Here is a 23,812-nt window from a genome sequence, read left to right as displayed (position 1 = left end):
ACCAAGCTAGAAAATCTAGAAGAAATGGAAGAATTCTTAGAAGCATATGCCCTTCCAAAACTGAACCAAGAAGAACTACAAAACCTACATGCACTAATCATAGTAGTACCTCTTTGCTTTTTTGATGTAAGAAATGTTGAAGGTAGAAGTCTTTTTCTTCCATTGTAAGTGTATTATTTAATATAAAAGTGGCTCAGCTACTACCACATATAAGTAGCACTGGAAAACAAATTGCTCCTCTACTTACTGCACTTGAATGAAATAAGAACTTAGCTTTCTTGAGATGAGACCTGGAATTTAGCAAGATCTATGTGAAACTTTCTTTGAGATACCAAGTTCTACTTTTGATATTCTCTCTCTCTCTCTCTCTCTCTCTCTCTCTCTCTCTCTCTCTGTTTCTCTCTCATCACCAGGCTTACCTCTGGGCTTCAGTGCCCATGTGGCAATTTCACCACTCCCAATGTCCTTTTTTTTTTTTTTAAATAGAGACATAAATAAAGGAAAGAGAGAAACAAACACTGTTCCACCATTGGTGAAGCTTACCTCCTGCAGGTGGGCCCCAGGGGCTTAAGCTCAGATCCTCTTGCATGGTGATGTATATCCTTCCAGGTGAATCACCACCCACCTCCATTTTTCTTCTTTTTAGTGTGAGTTGCTTAATATGAAATTATAGATTCATATATTCCTCCAAAAATATTCTTTGAGTATCTGCTGTGTACAAACACTGTTCTAGGTGTTGAGGATACAGCAATTAATGAGACAGGCACCTGGTTCCCACTGTTATGTGGGTTAGGATCCAGATGGAGAGGTGTTTAGCACATAACAGTTGAAAAATGCAAGCACAAGGAAACTCCTAGAGAAACAGGGTGGAGAGAATTTCTCATAAGCCCACACTGAGAGAAGAGTGTTTTTGTTTCTCTTGCCCTCTCTCTTCTTCTCTTTGCCCTTATTTAGTTAATTCCTTTTTTCTTTCCTCTGTCTACTAGAATGGCTGTCTTAATGTGGTTGATGCCTAACTTCACTGTATGTATGTGCTCTCGTCATATTTGTGCTTTTGTTTAATCTATGTGAATATGTATGCACTTTAATATACTGTCTTTTGCTCTTCTCATTGAGCATTATGATTTTCATAGCATCTACATAGATATTACTCTCTTTAAATTATTTTTTATTATCTTTACTTATAGGGACAACCAGAAATTGAGAAGAAGGGGGTGCTAGAGAGGAAGAGAGACAGAGATACACGTGCAGTACTGCTTCACTGCTTGTCAAGCTTCCTCTCTGCAGGTGGAACCAGGGGCATGAACCTGGGCCCTTGCATATTATAATATGTGTGCTTAGCCAGGCATACCACCACCTGGCCAGCCCCCTCATAGACAATTAGTCTCATTGTGTCATAGAACTGCATGGTATGCATTTACCATGTTTTCCCTTTACACCCCAACTCCTGTCAACACAAATAGCCCTGAGATAAGCACTCTCCTTTATCTCTCCTTATGAGTCTGGGTGAGGATTTGTTATTATTATTTTTTAGTTTCTTTATTGGGGAATTAATGTTTTACATTCGACAGTAAAGAGGATTTATTTTACAAATATCCATAGATCTATGCAGAGCTAGATTTTTCCAGTTGTCCAGTATGGGCACCAAATATAGGGCCAGATTCTGTCAGCTTTGTCCAGTAGGTTACCTGCTTTCATCTTTCTGACAAGCAGTGTTTACAGGTCTCTTTGCATACCAACAACCATTCCAGACTAAAAAATGGCATCACTTGCCAGTGTTTAAAGTGCTAGTACCAGCACCTCTAATATTATCGTGAGCAATACTAGTAATGAATTAGTAGTACAGTTCTTAGTATTGTGTTAATTTGTATTTACCCAATAACTAAAGAGTTTTCAAATCTTTTCATACATAGGCTGGTAATAGCTCACCTGGATAGTGTACCTGCTTTGTCATGCATGTGACCCAGGTGTGAGTCTAGCCTGCACCACACTGGAGGAAGCTCCAGTGCTATGGCATCTTCTCCTTTCTCCTGTCTCTGACTTTCTATTAAAAAAAAAAAGCAAACAAACAAAACAGCTCAGAGCTGTGAAACCCTGACAACAACAATAAAAAATAAACATTTCTTATCTGTCAGGCTTTTTTAGATAAGTTATTCTTAATTCTTGCTCATTTTTTGTTGCAGTTTGTGTCTTGATTATTTTTTTTTTGTTTATAAAAGTTTCTGATGTAAAAGAAATAGCCTTGGCTTGAAATACTACACAAATCTCCCTATCTGTCCTCAGGAGATTTTTGTCTTCATTATGTATGTGGCGTGATAAAATCAGGAAGAATAAAGAACCTTATACTGACTCTTCTCTGCTAAGTTGTATAGGCACAATGCCCAGAGCTTGTGCAGGTTTAAATGGCTCTTTCATGATTGTCAGGAATATCCAGCCTGGTTTGAGAAGTTTCTACAACAACTGTTAATATTATCTTGTTTTCAACTTGCCTTACTCCATGAGCTAGCTCACATATGAAGCTAGGCTTCTTGTGCCAATTGGTAAGTCAAGGTAAGAAAGTAAAGGAATAGTTTTGAAAGGGAATTAAAAATGCAGCTGCAGTGGACATACAAATATTAAGAGAGCATAAGCTGAAAGGGGAAAGTTTCAGTAATTTGAATAGACAATCAAACCAGTCAAGACATGCTTAAGTCAAAACCTAACTGAGCAACACCTACATCAAAGGCTGAGAAGTGAGAGGCCTTCAGAAGAGAAACTTGAAGCAGGAGCAATGTATCAGTAAGCAAACATGCAGAAGTGCATTCTGGGACCAGAACACAGTAGTTTTCAGTAGGCATTGTATTTGCAAGAATGCTGGGATATTGAATTCATAAGCCTGGGTTTGGGAAGAAGGAAACTTAAATTGGCTAGTGCTAGAAACCTAAAGCTGGATGAACTTCTTGAGGACCTAGATTTTTAGTCTTCAGTGCTCAGTTAAGAAGGATGTTATTAACCTGGGTCCTGCTTGGTAATAAGAAATGGGGCAGCCAGAGCTCTGCCCTAGTAGAGAAAGATAGAGGCTGAGAGTATGGATTGACCTGTCAACACCCATGTTCAGTGGGGAAGTAAGTACAGAAGCCAGACCTCCCACCTTCTGCACCCCATAGTGACCCAGGGTCCATGCTTCCAGAGGGATAAAGAATAGGACCATGCAGACAGGAGCTTTTGGACAGGAAGACACATCCTCTGAAGGGATCTATATGAAAGAAAATAAAATGTGAGATTCAATGTGTCGTGCTTGGGGGGCACTGAACAGAGTTGTGAAGCTTTATTAAAACTTTATGTGTTTAGAAAGTGGGAAATAAACTGAGAAGAACTTTTGGGTGGAATCCCTGAATACCACAATTATTGGATTAGATTTCTGTTTTATAAGCTGGCTCTGAAGTTGCTTATTTGTTGCTTTCCTTAAGAGATATGATTTTTAAATGAGAGAGAGAGAGAGAGGGAATGTTATAGGAAAACAGCATCACTATTCAGGATAGATTGAAAATGAGAGACTGGAGGCAACAGTGCCAAAGAACAGACTGTGAAAGTATCAGTCTCTAGGTCAGAGGATGAGAATTGGAAATTGGAAAGAAAGAATGTTTGCCATAAATATTATAAAATTTGAATTTGTGCCAGCAACATGAGTTATTTTTATCTTAAAACTATGCCAGTGTGAATTGAAGAAAAAAAAACTTCATCTTAACATGAAAAGTGAGCCTTTAAATAATTTTCAAGAACATAATTATATATATAATGCCTTATCTTATTTTTTTTATGTGTGACATAAGTTTAGGATCAAAAGAATAAACTTAGACATAGAAAAAATTAAAGTGCTGTATAGATTAACAATTCCTAGCACTCACATTATAGCACTACTGTATTTTGGAACACTCACAGAATTCTCCATATATTCTGGAGATAAATTTTCATCTGCTTCAGTTTAATGCACATGTCATTAGTGATACCTAGGACTTAAGAGATGGCCAGCCATGAAAGCAAATATGCATTTGAGGTATATAAATAATTCAACATCACAGATTTATATGATGAGATCAGAGTGAGACATCTGAGGAATGCAGATGTTCGTATTATATTTAGTAAGTATTTAGAAAATGGCACTCTTGATGTTTTAAAATATATTCAGTGCTTAAATAATTAGTCAGACTTCTAGTACTGAACAGATTAGGTACTGACAGTGAAAAGTATATGTTAACTTTAGGCTGGCTTCCTAATAAGAGGAGATATAAAAAATGTGTTCAGGACATCCATGTACTTTAGTGAATTGGATAAATTATAATTACATCTTGTAGAGCTCTTAAAGTATATTTTTTAAAAAGTAATTTGTGACTACTGACTTAGAATTATGATGAAGGGGAGTTGGACAGTAGCGCTAAGCGCACGTGGCGCAAAGCGCAAGAACTGGTGTAAGGATCCCGGTTCCAGCCCCTGGCTCTCCACCTGCAGGGGAGTCGCTTCACAGGTGGTGAAGCAGGTCTGTCCCCACCTCCTCTCTCCATTGCTCTCTGTCCTATCTAACAATGATGACATCAGTAACTACAATAATAATAACTGCAACAACAATAAAAAACAAGGGCAACAAAGGAAAATAAAATAAATATAAAAAAATAATTATGATGAAAAGTCAGTTTAAAAAGCCACAATCCACTGTCAAAGTAGTTAGATGACTCACTCACATTCACCATAGAAACTGGCTTTCATTCTAAAAGATTTTGTTTAAAAACAAAATGAGTATTTGAGTATATATGACTATTGGTAATGAATAGATCCTTTATTTGAATGCTTAGATGGAAATATCCTTAAGTGCAAATCCACAATGCTTGTGGCAGGTCATGGAGATTAAATAATAGTAGCACAAGTACAGTTTCTGCTCGAAAGAATTTTAAAGTCTTATCTGCATAAAAATGTAATAGTAGGGGTTGGGCAATAGTGCAGCGGGTTAAGTGCACATGACAGGAAGTGCAAGGACCAGCGTAAGAATCCCGGTTCAAGCCCCCAACTTCCCACCTGAAGGGGGGTCTGCAGATGTATATCTTTCTCTCTCTTGCCCTGTCTATCTTCTCTCTCAATTTCTCTCTGTCCTATCTGGCAATAAGAGGAATAACCACAATAACAATAACAACAACAACAAGGGCCACAACAAGGGCCACAAAATGGGAAAAAATGACTTCCAGGAGCAGTAGATTTGTAGTGTAGGCACTGAGCCCCAGCAATAACCATGGAGGAAAAAAAATAATATAAGGCCTTTTTGAAGAAACTATGTAACAACTCACCATTAATTAAACTGAAAGTATAATAGTAACCACTTTTTAAACTAATTTAATTTTAACACAAGTTAAAAATACATATTTTCACACAACTGTAAATACCCTTTTTAAATTACACAAAATGAAACAATAAGAAAAAGCCATTAGAAGCTACTTTTCAAATTTTTGGAGTCTCTTTGCTTTGGTCACTTACATAGACAATGGCAATAGTTGTGTCTCAGTTGAATAAGCAAGGAGATAAAGCCAGCAGTTTGACTATTTTAAATTGGCAATTTCTGGGCCTGTGAGATATCATAGCAATGAAGCACCAGACTTGCATACCTGAGGCCCAGGTTTCAATCCTGGGCACCACCATATACCAGAGCTGACCGATGCAATTTTCTGCCTATTTTGTAGTTTGGTTCCTGCTAGATTATGAGCAAATCATCAAAATAGTCCCTTTTGTAGACTTCTGAGTCACCAAGACCTATTGTAGTGTCTCACACACATTGTCAGTACTAAATAAATGTGTCAGGGAAAGATAGTAATAAAAGGGAAAGGGAAACTGTAACAGGAGAGACTGGATCTGGAAAGCTATGGAAGACAGAGATGGCTATCATTTATTGAAAAAATATTTCAAGGTTCCCCTACAGAGAAGGAAGAGAACTTTTTTTGGTGGGGGGTGGTAGTTATCATTGTGGGCCCATCTATTAATAGAACCAATTGAGTAAGGGGGAATTTTAAATGCTGTTCCATTAGGATGTTTACGTTGCTAAAAAAAATTACCAAATTTAATTCAATTTATAAAGTGAACAAGGATTACAGACAACTCCCTTAGCTTGAACACATATTGATTTGCCTGTCTTTATAACGACTCGCATTTATTTAAGGAGTTTCTGTATGGCACAACAGATATCCCTCTTAACAAAGACTACTTTTCCTGGGTAATAAATAATCCTCAGTCTTGTTAAAACTGAGCTTCTCAACTTATTGTGACCCTAGAAAAGAAGTATTTGGGGTAGAGCCATTTTGAACAGAATGTTAGAAGGAAACGTGTTTCATTTGGTGAAATTTATTATCAACAAGACAGATGGACAGTAACTAAATTCATCAGGACTTAGCTGATGTTGAGTGGCTTAGCTGGGCTGGTAAATTAACCATATTGCACAAAATTTCACTTGTTTCCCAAATGTACTGAGCTACAAATACTACTATTTTTAGGCAGCAGTTCACTTATTCCCAGTCTAGGTGATGTTTGACCTGGATCTGTACCACACTATTTCCCCACAGGCTTTTTGGGGAGCAGTATGATATTCCAACCTCCAAGTAGTTACTGTATTGACAGGATCTGTTTCTTTTCTTTTCTTTTCTTTTCTTTTCTTTTCTTTTCTTTTCTTTTCTTTTCTTTTCTTTTCTTTTCTTTTCTTTTTTGCCTCCAGGGATATCACTGGGGCTTAATACCAGCACTATGAGTCCACTGCTCCTGGAGGCCTTTTTTTTCTTTTTCATTTTATTAGATAGGACAGAGAGGAGATAGAGAGGGAGAGAGCCAGAGAGATACCTGTAGACCTGCTTCACTGCTTGTGAACCCCCCTCCCACAGGTGGGGAGCCAGGTGCTGGAACCAGGACCCTTTCGTAGGTCCTTGCATTTTGTACTGTGTGCACTTAACTACTGCCTGCCCCCCTTCCCTGTTTTTACTTTTCATCAGTTTTACATGACTTGATTATAGATCCTAAGCCTTTATCTGGAGGAAAATAATGAAGATGCCAGCAATTTAAACATCAACTATTAAGCCAAATTGCCTTTGAAAATGCTAAATTTTGTATTTTTATGTTAGATGTTATCAAGCAGCATAAACCATGTGTAGTAACTTACACACAATTGATTTCTGATTAGGTGAAACTACGTGGTAGTCAGAGGAGATCTTTACTGCTGTGTGTGAAATGAGAATACACAAAGCTTAGAAATGTAAAAGAAGGAACAGGTGCAAGTAGGAACCAGACCTTACTGTGATTAAAGGAATCTGTTTTTCTGCATACCTAGTATTATTATTGTCTCACAGTGGCATAAAAAGAAGGAAATCAGTAGCAAATGAATAAACTAATATTGAATGAATAAGGCAGTTTAAACTCATGCACTTTTAATACATATATAGTTATTGGAACTGATACCTGAATCATAAAAAAATAGATCTTGCTATATATTTATGTAGATTCACAAAATTTTAAATAGTATTGATCTTACAATGAAATGAAAATTTGGTAGGGGATGTTCATGTAGAATTTTGATTGGCATGTTGACTGTGTGATCAGTGTTATAAATCTCTTCTCTAAAGCAGTGTCTCTTGGAAGTCAAAGAGTAGTTGTGATAGGGTCAGGAGGTCTCAATTCCCATCCTGAGTTTGCTGTAGATAGCACTGAACACACTATTTTATAACACTGTGCCTCAAACTTCATGTGCTTAAATCTGTTTCATTTCTTAAGAACTTGTATTATCCTGGACAAGAAACAGCCTCAATGTGCCTCTGATTTCTCATTTAGGAAGTTAAGATATTAATAATAATATCTCCCTCATAGGTGTATTTGTTCATTAAGTCAGTGTGCATGTTTATAAGGTTGTTTAGAGAAGGAATTGGCAAATATTGACAGTAAATGAAATGCTAAGTTAGATGTTAAGTTAGGCTGCTAAAGTATGAGTTTCAAGAGTATAGAGATGTGTCCATTTTGGCTCACCACTATATCTTCAATGGATACTGGGGTATGGTAGTTAATTAGCAATTATTTTTGTATATCAGTACATACTATCTTTTCTGTAAAATGAAAATAATGTGAGTAGCTGTCTTGTGGAGTGTTTAGGAAGATTAAGTGAGTCATGAGTACAAAGAACACTAGCTAATATCATCTTGACTATTTAAATAAAGGGTCACAAATAGTAAAGTCTAAATATTTGCTCTTTTCCTGAATTATCTAGTGAGTCTGCTTTCATGATTCATGGCTTTGATTTTCAGTTTTACCTCTACATTTTTCAGTCAAATCTTTCCTGTTTTTTTTTTTTTTTGACTATTCAATAAATTACTTACTCCCATGAACAGTTCCTAGTGGAAATGCAAATATGGGTGGGGGTAGATAGCACAATGGTTATATGAAGACACTCTCATGCCTGAAGCTCCAAAGACCCAGGTTCAATCCCCCACATCACCATAAACAAGAGCTCAGAAGTGCTCTGGTTAAAAAAAAAAAAAGCAAACATTATATGTAATCTATTTATTATTTTTGTTGGATAGGACAGAGATAAATTGAGAGAGGAGGAGGAGAGAAAGAAGGGGAAAAAAGACAGATAAATGTTGACCTGCTCCACAGGACCTCTAACTGGAATCCTTATGCTGGTACCCGCAGTTCACACTATGTGCACTTAACCCAGTGTGCCATGCCTGGCCCCCAAATATTATCTTCTTTAATTTTTATTTTTATTTAACCAGAGGACTGCTCAGCTCCAGCCTAAGGTGGTGCAGGGGTATTGAAACTGGGACCTTGGAGCTCCAGGCATGAGAGTATTTTGCATGGTCATATGCTATCTCTGCCACCTGTAATTATTACATTTTACAAAAGATAGGGTGAATGATGAATAGATGCTGATACTTTAATACTTTTCCCATATTTTAGCATACCTCAAATATCTTTTCAACTTCACAAAGGTTTTGGATTAAACATCTACTAAAGTCTACCATCTGCTATTCATTCACAAAATCTGTTGAGTAAAAATAAAAAATAGAATCACCAAATGGTGGTGGTGGTGGTGGTGGTGGTGGTGGTGGTGGTGGTGGTGGTGGTGTGTGTGTGTGTGTGTGTGTGTAATACTGGTCCTTTACCACTCTGAGTTGACTTTTTTCAGAAAAAAAGAGAGGTAGGCCACAGGAGATAGGGGAAAGATGCCACAGCGTAGAAGTTTCCAGTTTCTTCAGCGCAGTGGGATTAGGCTGTAACCTGGCTCATGCTCATGATAGAGCAGCCACACTTTCCAGATGTGCTTATCTTGTCTATCTTGTTGGCCCAGAGTTTATATTTTGCTTTTACCTGGTTCAAAGCTTATGTTTTAGTTTTACCAAATTGACATTATACTGGGGGCTAGGAGAAAAGAATTCATAGTTCTGAGTCAAGACCATTAAATTATTTTTCAATTTGAAGTCACTATTTAGATTTTATTTTATTATTTAAATGCAACAGTATTTTGTTAGAGTAAAAAATGTATGTATTCTGAAGATTGAGAGTTGGCTTTGAATAAAACAAGCGAGAATATATCCACAAGTGTTGTTATTTAGCAGAACATACTTTACTGAAAAGAAGAATATCCCAAAGTGGCAAAATTAACTTACTTCTACTAACAAGACTGAGGGATAGATGAATTTCCATGTTACAAATGGATTCCAAGAGGAGAGAAAACCATTCTTTCTACAGAACACTTTATTTCCTATCCTGAGCAATTTCTTATTTTATTTTATTTTTTATATTTATTTATTTATTTTCCCTTTTGTTGCCCTTGTTGATTTTATTGTTGTTGTAGTTATTGTTGTTGTTATTGATGTCGTCATTGTAAGATAAGCCAGAGAGAAATGGAGAGAGGAGGGGAAGACAGAGGGGGAGAGAAAGATAAACAACTGCAGACCTTCTTCACCGCCTGTGAATCCACTCCCCTGCAGGTGGGGAGCCAGGGGCTAGAACTGGGATCCTTAAGCAGGTCCTTGTGCTTTGTGCCACATGCGCTTAACCTGCTGCACTACCACCTGACTCCCTCCTGAGCAATTTCTATCTCTTTGAGAAATAATTCCCTTCTGGGTTGACTGGAAAACACTAAATAGGGACAGAGTTCCAATAAGAGTACTTTCTCTCTGTTTCTCTTTAGTATATACACCCCTGGATATAAGCCCTAGGTACATAGACAGACTTGTGGGCCTTGTGCAGTCTTCCACTGCTTCATCACCACTTGCATCATTTCTAGCCTATGCCAGAAACGCAACTGTCTTACTGATTGAACTATTCTGTGGCCTGGATACAATATAATAACTATATTATATAATTGCATTTTTGTGCATTTCCTTAAATGAATAAGCATCTATCTGGGTAGCAAACTAATTTAACATACTTTTAAGTTTTAAGTGATTGTTTTTTAAGGAATGGGTATAAAAACTGATACACAGATGACATGTGAATTTATCACCCTGCTAGAACAGTTAGGCTGCAATACATATGGCTATATAATATCGATTGGTTTAAAGGCAAATATAGGTTTGATATTATGGTATATTGTTAGAATAGGCATATGATTTTACATATTTATATTGGGCCAAATAAATCACTGCACAGTGAATCTGTCTATATTTTATGAAAATGTATATATGAAACATCTATGATTTAGTATGCAGGCTACTGAATCTGAAATCAGATCATTTGAATTTGATACCTGCCACATTTTGAGTCAGCAAGTTATTTAGTCTTGAGTACTTATTGCTCATCTATGAAAAATAGTGATACTCTCAGGACTGATGGAAGCATTATGTGGCATAATTGGTGTGATATATTTCATATTTATCAACTAAAATAATGAGTATATTCAACTTACATCTATATCTATACCAATTATGCCTTGCATACTTGCAAAAGATGATTTTCATACTTAACAGTAGAATCTATTTTCAAGGTCAATTTTTCTTTCAGAAGACAATTTTAGTGTGTATATTTGTGACTGACTTTCTCTCTGATTAGCTTTGGATGAATAAGCATGTTTAATTTGAATATTGAATTATACTGATTCTAGAATTATACTTACTTTTATGTAATGGAGCTCAGAGGCTATCCTATAAGGATGCTTTTTAAAAATTTCTTTATTGGGAAATTAATGTTTTACATTCAACAGTAAATGCAATAGTTTGTACATGCATAAGATTTCTCAGTTTTCCATATATCAATACAACCTCACTAGGTTCTCTGTCATCCTTCTTGGACATGTATTCTCCCCTCCCAGACACCCCAGAATCTTTCACTTTGGTACAATATGTCAATTCCAGTTCAGGTTCTACTTGTGTTTTCTCTTCTGATCTTGTTTTTCAACTTCTGCCTGAGAGTGAGATCATCCCATATTCATCCTTCTGTTTCTGACTATTTCACTTAATATGAATTTTTCAAGGGCTATCCAAGATGGGCTGAAAACAGTGAAGTCACCATTTTTTTTAAATATATATATATAGCTGAGTAGTATTCCGTTGTGTATATATACCACAACTTGCTCAGCCACTCATCTGTTGTTGGACACCTGGGTTCCTTCCAGGTTTTGGCTATTACAAATTGTACTGCTAAGAACATATGTGTACACAGATCTTTTTGGATGGGTGTGTTGGGTTCCTTAGGATAGATCTCTAGGAGAGGAATTGCAGGATCATAGGGTAGGTCCATTTCTAGCCTTCTGAGAGTTCTCCAGACTGCTCTCCACAGAGGTTGGACCAATTTACATTCCTACCAGCAGTGCAGGAGGGTTCCATTGACCTCACAACCTCTCCAGCATTTGTTGCTGCTACCTTTTCTGATGTATGACATTCTCATAGGAGTGAAATGGTATTTCATTGTTGTTTTTATTTACATTTCTCTGACAATCAAAGATTTGGAGCATTTTTTCATGTGTTTCTTGGCCTTTTGGATCTCTTCTGTGGTGAATGTTCTGTCCATGTCCTCTCCGCATTCTTGGATGGGGTTATTTGTTTTCTTGTTGCATTTGGCAAGCTCTTTATGTATTTTGGTTATTAGCCTCTTGTCTGATGTATGGCATGTAAAGATCATCTCCCATTCTGTGAGGGGTCTCTTGGTTTGGGTGATGGTTTCCTTTGCTGTGCAGAAGCTCTTTAATTTTATGTAGTTCCATAGGTTTATGCTTGCCTTAGTCTTCATTGTAATTGGATTCATTTCATGAAGATATCTTTAAAATTTATGCGGAAAAGAGTTCTGCCAATATTTTCCTCTAAGTATCTGATAGTTTCTGATCTAACATCCAAGTCCTTGATCCATTTGGAATTTACTTTTGTATTTGGTGAAATATTGTTTCAAAAATTTGGTTCACTTTCATTCTTCTGCACATGCTTCAACCCATTTTTTCCAACACCATTTGTTGAAGAGACTCAGCTTTCCCCATTTAATAGTCTGGGGCATAAATAATGGGGCAGGTGATGACACACCTGGTTAAGTGCACACATTACCATGCACAAGGATCTAAGTTTAAGCCCCTGGCTCCTACCTTCAGGGAATAAGTTTCATGAGTGGTGAAGCAGGGCTGCAAGCATCTCTCTATCTCCCCACTCACTGTCAGTTTCTCTCTCTCTCTCTCTCTCTATATATATATATATATATATATATATGAAAGGAATCAAGGTAATGAAACAACCTATTATAGAAATCAGAAAACTTGTTTATATAATTTTTATTTTCATTATGCTTAGGGAAATAAAAACATGGAGCAATTAAAAAGTAGAATTGTAAATTTTCTCAATAAGTTTAGTGTTTTCACAAGTTATCACAAGTTTTCACAAGGCTAGAAGTCTCTTGTTATTATTGTGGTTTGTGTCTCTCTGTTGATATTTGTACACTGGAACTCTTCTTTCCCTTTAACGTTTTCTTTTCCCTGTAATAAAGTGCTTCTCTTTTTCCCTTCTTTAGTTCCCTACCTAGTTAGTATTCCATCTCCTCACACCAAATTTGTACAACTTGTTTATATCATTAAAAATCTAACTACAGGTAAAAATATCAGAAAGCTTCCCAGATGATGCAACTAATTTTTTTGAAGATAATAATTATATATATATATATATGTATATATGTATGTTACTGAATTGTTCTATCTAGTGGTCATAGTCATTAACATAGCTGGAAAACCCTGTCTAGTCTGTCTTTGCCTCTGCCTCTCCCTCTCTAATATCATTTCTTTCCCATTTACTTGTTCTGCTCCATCCACCTTGGCCTCTTTGCTGTTCCATGGACAAACCAGGTCATCATGCCATCAGGTCTCTGCACTGGAGATTCCTTTTGCCTCAAACTCACTCTCTTCCTCATATATCTGAACAGCCAACTTTTTCAAAACTATATTCAAATACCTACTTTTTTTTAGAAAAAAATGAGGCAGCCTGACAGTCATTAAAAATTTATAGTTACCTCCATACTCTTTAATTACTTCCTATTTACATTTATCCCATTGTAACACTATATCATTTGATGACTTGTCTCTTTCTTCTTTTTTTTTTTTTTTCTTTCTTCTTATTAGAATGTAAGCTCCATGAAAGCAAGCTGTCTTATTTGTTTTAACCACTATCACTACTTAAACTTACAAAGGTACCTAGTATGCTCTATTAACATGTGGTTCAATTTGTGTTAACTAATAATTGTTTGAATCTCCGGGCACATCAAGGAATGAATTTGTTCATATGTATTCTTTAGGAAATATTTATTGAATGAAAGGAACATTTTGGAATGCATTATGTACACTATACAAAACACCTGAAAAATCCCTGAAAAATTACTACACATATTCAGTAATCTTTCTATGATGTGGTTAAACTAGACTCTTTGTAATCCAACTTTTCACCCCCAAATAAGGAAAAAGACATTTAGTGGCTTGTGTAAGGCTATGAAAATGGGAGAGTCTTCTGTGAAACAGAATTACAACAGCATTAATGATCTGGGTTAGAGATTTTTAGTTCGCACGGTGGGATATGTTATTTTACTTGTAAATTGTTTTTGTTTCTATATGTCTTTGTTGCCTTCAGTTTTATATTGAAGATGCCAATTTTTTAGATGATAAAACTGTATAGTGTTTATTGTCTTTCTTAGCAACAATAGGTAGCAGATTGCTTAATATGGAGAAAAGGCAGTACAAATTCAGTGGCACACTTTTTAGGCTCTTGAGTTTTTTTCTTTCTTTTTTTTATTAGCACTGTTTTGAACACCTATGTTAGTTAAACTTATCATTGTGACAAGAAAAAAAGTAAAAAAAAAAGAAGAAGCTTTAGCTTTAGGCTTTTGTGGAACCTCTTACAAATTAGGGCATTTTAATGTTGTCATTGAAGAAAATCTCAGTTCTTACTCTGCAGGGGGGAAGCTTCACAAGTGGTGAAGCAGGGCTTCAGGTGTCTCTTCCCCCCTCTCTGTCTCCCGTTTCCACTTAATTTATCTGTCAGATTTAATTAAAAAATGGCAAAAATCAGAGATCAAGAGACAATTCTGGTGCTAGTGGTTATGCAAAAGGCCCTCATGCCTGAGGCTCCGACATCCCAGATTCAATCTCCAGCACACCGGTAAGCCAAAACTGAACAGTGCTCTGATCTCTTGTGTTTGTCTCTCTTTCTCTGTATCTCTCATTAAAGTAAATAAAATATTTTTTTAAAGTGACAATTCTGGAGGCAGGGCAGTGGTTCACCTGGTTAAGTGCATGCATTACAGTGTTCAAAGACCCGGGTTCAAGCCCCATCCCCACGTGCAGGAGGGAAGCTTCAAGAGCTATGAAGCAGGGCAGCAGGTCTCTCTCTCCTCTCCTCTATCTCTCCTCTCCTCTCAATTTCTCTCTCTCTATCCAATAACAAAAATAAAAAAATACCTTAAAAAAGAAAGGAAATCTCAGTATTTCTTGCTTTTAGCTGAGGAGTAACTAAAAAAAAAATGCAATTATATGTGAAACCTAATTTGTAAGAGGATCCACAAAAGCCTAGAACTAAAGCTTTCTCTCCTCTCCTCTCCTCTCCCCTCCCCTCCCCTCCCCCCTCCCCTCCCCCTCCCCTCCCCCTCCCCTCCCCTCCCCTCCCCTCTGCTCCCCTCCCCTCCTCTCCTCTCTTTTCTCGTCACAGTGCTAAGGTTAAAACAGGTGTCTAAACACTGCTTTAAAAAAACCTGAAGTTCTTCATATATCTCCCATCGGGATCCCCATCCCTGACTTGGAGTATCTCTTGCCTGCCTGTTCTCACCTCCTTGAAGGGTTGGGGAGGGGAAGGAGACAGGAGGAGCTGCCCACCCGGCTGAGCGCTCGAAGCTGCCCGCCGCCTCTCTCCGCCTGCCGATTGGCTCCTGCGCGGGGAGGGCTGGACTCCGCCGCCTCTCTCCGCCTGCTTATTGGCCCCGCGCGGGGAGGGCTGCACAATAACACCTCCGGGAGCCTCTGCTCCCTCAGGAATCAAACCAGCAACTTGCATCGCCGGACGGCAGCCCGCCCGCCTGCGGGACTTGCTCCTGAGGACTTCACCCAGCAAGGTGGAGGTGCTCGCAGCCGGCACCGCCGCCGCGTCCAGGCCGCATCGCGCGGCCAGCAGGCGGTCCCAGCCCTTGCACCTTCCACCCCGCACCCGGAGTGCTGCGGTGTCCGCGCCCCGCCGCCAAGACGCCTCGGATCTTATACCGCGGGAAGGGCGGGTCGTCTGCCAAGATGGGCCGGCAGGGCTTGGGGGGCGCGGGCGCGGCGGGGCGCCCCATGCAGCGCTCCCAGAGCAGGAGCAGCCTCTCCGCCTCCTTCGAGGCGCTGGCGGGCTACTTCCCCTGCATGAACTCTCTGGAAGAGGAAGAAGGAGGTGAGGCTGGACATAAGCAGTGTGCATGTAAACTGTCCCCATCTCGCGCCTCCGAAAGCCGGAGCAGGGACAAGGGCCCCCAGGGGCGCCACCCTGCAGGCCCCCGGGCTTCTCCAGGTGTTGCTTGGGACACCACCACCCCCCAACCGACAGAGCGCGTCCAGGTTAGCTCAGAACTTGGGGTTTAAGGGTTACTCTGCACAGGCACTCACTGGGGATCTCCTGGTGGACTTCATGGAAAGTCGGTGGGAGGAAAAGAGGCCGGTTGGCTTGCACTGTGCTTTGTGTACTCCAGCAGGCTCAGCATTAACTTTTGGACATGAGATCAGAAACACTTGGCAATGAAGGGAAATAACAGCAGCAAAACTTTGAAGCAGGAGTATAGAGAATAGGTGGGTGAAGAGCTGTAGCCAGGTACTAGGGCCCAGGGTGGAGAGAGAATAACCACAGCCAGTCCCCATACAGTTAATCAGAAGAGGCCAGGTGGGGGCACACAAATAGGACATCCCCAACTAGGATAGTGTCAAGTGTGTAACCCCCATCCCGAGATTCAAGGGGTATTTATTTGTAAAACTTAGGCATTTCATAGCATTGTTCAGACAAAACAACAGGTGGTAGGCAAAGATCAGAATACATTTCTAAGGGGAAAAAAATATCAGGTCAGGGTGCTTGAAACTGTCATGATCCAAATGTTAGTGTCAGGTACATTCTTTTGATGCAATAAGATACTAAGTTTATTCCAGTTATCCCATGCAATGTTCAGACCCTTAGTGCAGCAGCTAGATATTCAGATTTATGGTTGATGACTGTGACAATCCAACCCTCTACTGCCTATGGGTAGAAATCTCTGAAATAGCCTTTATATTAGAGCAGGGTTTTGTGATAACAGGACAGAGCTTGAAATAAAGATCTCATGGAAAATTAGTCAAAGGAATGTGCATTGTAGAAAAATAAGATATTTTGTACATATAGGACATTTCAACAGTAGGATTGCTAATAATAGGCATCAGAAAGTCTGTGAATAGAAAATATCTACAACACAGGAGTCTCACAGCTTATAAAAGTTGAATATACCACTGAAAGGAAAGGCTGATGCAGTGGACAGATTGAGGGGTAACAGAAATAAAGGCATGTTTATGAGAGACATGAGGAAAGGCACTCAGAGTTTGAAACTTTTCACCAAGTAATTGTAATGCTCCACAAAGTTTTAAAGGCTAGAAAAATTGAGGTTTTTTTTTTTTAATGAAGAGTTTTAAGGGGGGTGGGTGGCGGTGCACTGCTTGAGTGCACATATTAAAATGCAGAAGAAGAACCCAGGTTCAAGCCCCCTGGCCGCCACCTGCAGGGGGAAAGCTTTTCAAGTGGTGAAGCAGTATTGTAGGTGTCTCTCTCTCTCTCTCTCTTCCTTTCTGTCACTCCCTTCCCTCTCAATTTCTGACTGTCTCTAGCCAATAAATAAATAAATAAAGATAATAAAGTTTCCTTTTGAGATTAATGAGTAGCACTGAAAATATAATTTGTCCACCACAGAAACTACTGCTAAATAATAGTATTCCAACCTTTGAAATCCTGCGTATTACTTTATTGATATGCTAGGTGAAAATCATGATCATCTTTATATTAAGAGTAAGAATTAAATTTGCTATTATCTTATCTACTCTATTGTATATAATCAAATTTGTTTTGTTTTTATTCTGTGACAGTGTCCTTTTCTTAGGAAATCTGTGGTAAGATCTAATTTAGAAAAACATACCTGCCCTACAAACAGGTAGACATAAATTTTCCCTGTGGGAAGCAAGAAGCTAGAAAGTGGAGGATTAACCATATCTGCAACCTTGGGAGAACTACTGTAGCTTCCCAAGGAGGGGTAGGGGATACAGAATTCTGGTGATGGGAATGGTGCAGAGCTGTATCCCTGTTATCTTGTAATTTTGTAAATCAGTATTAAGTCACTAATAAAAAAAAACAGAGGGATAATAATATGTCTGGTTTAAACATATTTACTAGTTATAGCTATGCACATTTCTTCTACTTTATTGTTCAGGTTTAACAATTGGGCAGTTTCCTAGATAAGCATGGTTTTTCATTTCCACATTAAGCCCTTGCTATTTTTATTTGTACATTAATTTTCCATTTGTTTTCTATACCTGAATCTTTGAAACCTCAAGAAATATAAATCAGTAAAAAAAAAAAAAATCAAACTGGCTAAATAAATTTATTCTTAGGCTCTTTTCTTTTCATTTTAATTTTTTATTATATTTATTTATTTATTGGATAGAAACAGCCAGAAATTGAGAAGAAGGGAGAGAGAGAGAGGCAGAGAGAAGCAGAGAGATAGTTGCAGCACTGCTTCATCACTTGTGAAGCTTTCCCTCTGCAGGTGGGGACCAGGAGCTTGAACCCAGGTCCTTGCACACTGTAATGTATGCACTTAACCAGGTGCACTGACCCCCATCCTTAGGCACTATTCTGAGAACTTGTTGTATACTCCCCTCTTAGACTTACAGCAACCTTATGAAGCAGTCCCTTTAATTTTCCTCAATTCACAAGGGAGGAAACTGAGGCAGTAAGAAATAGGAAACTTATCCTGGGTCATTCAGATAGTAATAGAGTTAACATATGGACCCAGGCAGTCTAGAACAAACCTCTCTGCTCACTCCAGGCTAAACTTACTGTTTGCATATTGTTGGTCACAGTCACACAGTAAGTGGTGAAACTCAATCCCAGATATGTCTGGAAAAAAGCATTTTAAATATAACATACATGATTATAGACACATTTCCCAACTTGAAAAAGATTCCATCAAGTCTTCAGTGTTGAATTTGCTCTTGATACACTATCATCATTCTTCCCCAAGTTGAAACTGAAATTCTTGGTTTACATAAGGCAACATAAATATGATTCATTTTCCAAAGTTAAAGGATATTCACTTAACTTTAGCTTATGTAAACGAATCCCATTGGAAATTTCTACATGCACACATGGGAAATTGCAACAATTTTTCTGTCCCAATAATATGACTTCTTGAGTTGCCAAGACAAAATGTTCCATAAAGAAATTAGAATTTTCAAAGTGAAGCATAGTTCTTTACTACTAAATGGAGAGGAAGCACTCCCTATAAATAAAAGGCATTTCCACTAGGCTGCAGCTGATTTTTGCAGCCAGGAGAAGAAATATGTTCTTCTTTTATATGGCAATATTCCTTTCACCTTTGAAAGTTCTGAAAATTTTAAGGACATTTCAGCATACCTTATGCAGTTATAAATGTTTGAGATCACTTCTACACATTTTTTTTCCTATTGAGATACCCATATAGGACATGTTAAGTTCATGTGAATAAATATTCTCATGAGCTTATTCAGGAATATGTTATTATTGTCATAACTGTGAAATACATTCTAACTTACAAAAAAGAAGATATTGCAACAGATACTTTTAGACTGTTGGAAAAATAATTTGTATAAAGAGACTAGCATTCTATCAGCCAGTATGCTCTAACTGAATTAATCTATCAGTCAGCAGGCCTGCTCAACTTTAGTCTCTTTTCTTTTCAGAAGTAATACAATAATGAAATAATTTCAAATAGCTCGATTTCCTGTTCCTTGTTCTTATTTCATTCTTGTGAAACACATTCATCCATTATGATTCTGCACAAGCAGTGCTAATGAGTTTACTTAGAAACCATATTCTGTTGTATTCACTCACTCAGAAATATTTATGAAGGCTCTATAATGAGTTAGTAGCTAAAGAAGTCACCCCGTTAGGTGAACTTGCATCTGTCTTCTTAGAGCTTACATTTTAAAAGACATTAGTAGAACTAATAGCTGTGCAGCATTAGGAAGGTGAAACCCAGAGTGCTGAAAGAGATAAGAATTTAATTTAAGAATTAGAGAAGGGTGCTGAAAAAAAGTGGCGGCTAAACATGGATGCAGTTTCTCACAAGCAGTATTAGATCTCCTGCACATCTGTGGTGACTGGGGACTCGAACCCAGGTCCTTGTGCATGGTAATGTGTGCATTCAACCAGGTGCATCACCACCCAGCACTTTAGAGTGTTTATTAACTATTATTTTGATTCTAAAAACCAGTCTTTCACAGTGAAGTGCACAGACAGTATCCCTAAAGGAATTTAAAACCAATGCACAAGATAAATTGAAACCCAAATTGTTTTCATCCTTCAGTAGGCTTCCTAGAATCAGAACAAGACAGCTTATAAATAATGAGGTGCAAAAGAAACCCACTAGAAAGTTGTAATGGCAACATTGCACTGCTGCTAAGGACGGTTATGATGTAATATAATTATTCTCTACTATTGGAATTGGTCTCTTACTATTTATCAGATTAAGAATATTTGATACATTTGTTCTATCTCCTAACAGTTTTTGAAAAATCACAAGAAAAGATGAGCATAGAAATGAACTGTATCAGTTTTTTAGTGTTGAAGTATTATTTTGTTTTTCTTTTTTTGCTTCCAGGGTTATCTCTGGGGCTCAGTGCCTACACTATGAATCCACTGCTCCTGGTGGCCATTTTTCCCATTTTGTTGGATAGGACAGAGAAAAATTTAGAGGGGCGGGGAGGTAGAGAGGGAGAGAGAAAGATACACCCCTGCAGCCCTACTTCAGTTTGTGAAGCATCCCCACTGAGGAGGGGGAAATGGGGGGCTCAAACCTGGTTTCTTATGCAGGTCCTTGCGCATAGTACTATGTGCACTTAATGCACCACTGTCTGGCCTCTTGAAGTATCATTTCTTAGGACTAAGACTTTTCCTAATGGAAGAACTGTTTATTATTTTTTTCTTTATTGGGGGGATTAATGGTTTACAGTTGGCAGTAAAATACAGTAGTTTGTGCATGTGTAACATTTCTCAGTGCCCCCACAACACTCTAATCCTACCCTGAAGGGACTATATTAACTTTACAGTTGTTCTCATAGATCAGGGACCAGGAAAGTGATGCACATCAGTGAAGTAGGCCCAGTGAGATACAAAAGGCAAAGGAAAGGGCTCTGCAACAAGCCAGAGAAGACTTGCCCATCCGAAAAAGAACTATAAACATTCAGTTCTAAAAAGTTAATGCCAAACTGAGCATCAGGCCACAGCTGACAAATTCACCTTTTCCTCTAAAACAGCATTAAATGTGAATGGTTATCTAAAGCCGTTATGTTAAAAACAAATTGAAAACATTATTTGGGCCAAGCAAAACATATCTATTGACCAGATGTGGCCCACAGAGCAATATCTGACTTCTGCTCGAGGAAATGCTTCATTTCTCAGCTTTGCTCAGTTTTCTTTCTTCTTCTCCATTCACATTGTTGCCTTGGTAGCCGAGGACCACATTAGCTCACCTTTGAAATCACTGACAGACTCCCAACCTGCTTTCTGCCCACTAAGTCTCCTCTCCTGCCAACCTCATTGCCCCAAGGCAGTTTTCTTAAACATTATCTTCACCTTGACAGTGTTCTTCCCGCCAAGCTTTTAGAAGAATCCTATCTCCTATCTCCTACTAAATATAAAGCATTTAGCCTGACACCCAAAGTCTTGTTTTTTTTTAGCCTCAGCATTCTGAAACTGCCAGAATCTGTGACTTCTCCACCCTTTGCAGTCACTTCCCCTGAACTACTTCTTTAAAAAAAAATATTTATTCCCTTTTGTTGCCCTTGTATTTTATTGTTGTAGTTACTATTGTTGTCATTGTTGTATAGGACAGAGAGAACTGGAGAGAGGAGGGGAAGACAGAGGGGGAGAGAAAGATAGACACTTGCAGACCTGCTTTACCACTTGTGAAGCAACTCCCCTGCAGGTGGGGTGCTGGGGGCCACATGGGCTTAACCCACAGCACTATTGCCCAACTCCCTCTCTGAACTACTTTACTTACACATTGGAATACTACTCAGCTACTAAAAATGATGAATTAACAGTCTTAACCTCCTCTTGGAGGGAGCTTGAAGGAATCATGTTAGGTGAGAGAAGCCAGAAAGAAGGAAGAACATGGGCTGATCTCATATATGGTCACAAGTTGAGAAGTAAGAACAGAAAGGGAAACAAAGTAGAACTTGGACTGGGCTTAGTGTATTGCACCAAAGTAAAGGACTCAGGGGAGTGTAGTGGGGCTTTTGGGTCCTGGTGCATGATGGTGGAGGATCTAGGCCGAGGGTGAGAGTATTCTGCAGAAAACTGAGAAATTTCATACATGTATCAACTGTATTTACTGTAAACCATTAATCCTCCCCAATTAAAAAAAAATAGGAAATGCCTGCCTTTTAAAATTATCTTTACTTATTGGATAGAGACTGCCATAAATTGAGAGGGAAAGGCAGGGGAGATAGAGAGGGTGAGAAAGAGAGACACCTGCAGCACTGCTTTACCATTTGCAAAGCTTTCCTCCTGCAGGTGGGGACTGTGCTCTTAAACTTAGGTCCTTGCTCATTGTGCACTCAATCAGTTACTCAGCTGTGCCAACACCTTGCCTGAAAATACCTTTTCATATCCCAGAGGTAAGCAGAACCCTGGTGTCTCTCTGATTATCTCTATTAAAAAATGAATAGGTAAATACATGATCTTTAAAAAGAGAAATAAAGTCAAATCTTCTCCCGCAACCCCCAGGGGGGAAAAGTGATTCCTCAACAGCTTAGCTTTCTTACCTCTCAAGGTCCTTTAGGAGTCCAGTAGTAATTCAGCAAAACTTAACATCTTTGCCTCCAAATTTTGTTCCTTTCTGTTCATCAGTCACCATGCAGGGCCCAATCTAAGTGCCATTCAAAGATCAATTTATCTGTTTCGTGACATCTTCATAAAATTCATGAATCTTTGCAGGCAGGAGAGAAAATGCATAGAGGAGAGTAAGATCTGGATTTGAACTGTGATTCCCACCTATTCCTAGTTGTGTGTCCTGAGCAAGGTACTTAACTTCTTTGAGCTTTAATTTCCTCATTTTTTTTTTGTAAAGGGCACATAATAGTACTTTCTTGGAGACATTCTGTGAATTAATGTTATTATCCCTCAGTTATCCCATTTCAAAATATTTTAGCTTATTTTTTAAACTTCTGGATCTGTGAATTCATGTGCAGCTAAACTTATTTTTATTTATTTATTTACTTATTTTTGCCTCCGGAATTATTACTGGGGCTCAGTGCCTGTACCACAAACCCTCTGCTCCTGGAGGCTACTTCCTTCCCTTTTGTTGCCCTTGTTGTTTTATCGTTGTGGTTATTATTATTGTTTTTGATGTTGTTGTTGGATAGGACAGAGAGAAATCGAGAAAGGAGGGGAAGACAAAGAAGGGGAAAGAAAGATAGACACCTGCAGACCTGCTTCACTAGTTGTGAAGCAACCCCTCCTGCAGGTGAGGAGCTGGGAGCCTCGAACCTGGATCCTTACACCAGTCCTTGCACTGCGTACCATGTGCACTTAACCTGGTGCATACCGCCTGACCTCCCCATTTTTATTTTTGAATTTATTTTTATTGATTTGACAATGGTTTGCAATATGGTAATGTTTTAGGAGCATAGTTTAGAGTGTGTGTGTGTGTGTGTGTGTGTGTGTGTGTGTGTGTGTACACACAACTCACCAGATCCACCACCTAAGTTCTGTGCCATTACACCAAATGGAACCATTCATCTGTTGTTCTCTCTCTAATAGCCCTTTTACTCTGATAACCACCATATTTTTTTTTCATGGTTTAAGAGTTAAATTTAAGGGCCCAGGCAGTGGTGCACCCAACTAAGGCACATAGTACTAAGCCAAGGACCCATTCAAGGACCAGTGTTCATGCCTCATTTAACACCTGCAGGGGGGACACATCACATGTCGTGAAGCAGCTCTGCAAGTATCTCTCTTTCTCTCTCCCTCTCTATCTCCCCTTCCTTTCCCTCAATTTCTCTCTGTCCTATCCAGTAAGCTGGAAAAAATGGCTACTAGGAGAAGTGGACACTGAG

The 23,812-nt window shown here is 38.6% G+C and overlaps 1 protein-coding gene across 41 annotated transcripts in view; it reads left to right on the top strand.

The window, feature by feature from the left end:
* Positions 1-23,812, top strand: part of RIMS2 (regulating synaptic membrane exocytosis 2) — a 570,974-nt gene that overhangs the window by 509,086 nt on the left and 38,076 nt on the right. The window contains exon 1 of one of the 41 annotated variants that reach the window (XM_007533669.3): positions 15,506-15,878. The exons of the other annotated variants lie outside the window; for them this stretch is intronic. Within the exon in view, the coding sequence (XP_007533731.1) occupies positions 15,737-15,878 (142 nt within the window). The 5' untranslated portion in view covers positions 15,506-15,736. Of the gene's footprint in view, positions 1-15,505; positions 15,879-23,812 lie in introns of those variants that run through there. 41 annotated transcript variants of the gene reach the window in all.

This window comes from Erinaceus europaeus, chromosome 1, assembly GCF_950295315.1.
Source record: "Erinaceus europaeus chromosome 1, mEriEur2.1, whole genome shotgun sequence".
Lineage (NCBI taxonomy): Eukaryota > Metazoa > Chordata > Mammalia > Eulipotyphla > Erinaceidae > Erinaceus > Erinaceus europaeus.
Note: the sequence above shows the minus strand (reverse complement) of the source record. Positions and strands in the feature narration are given on the sequence as shown.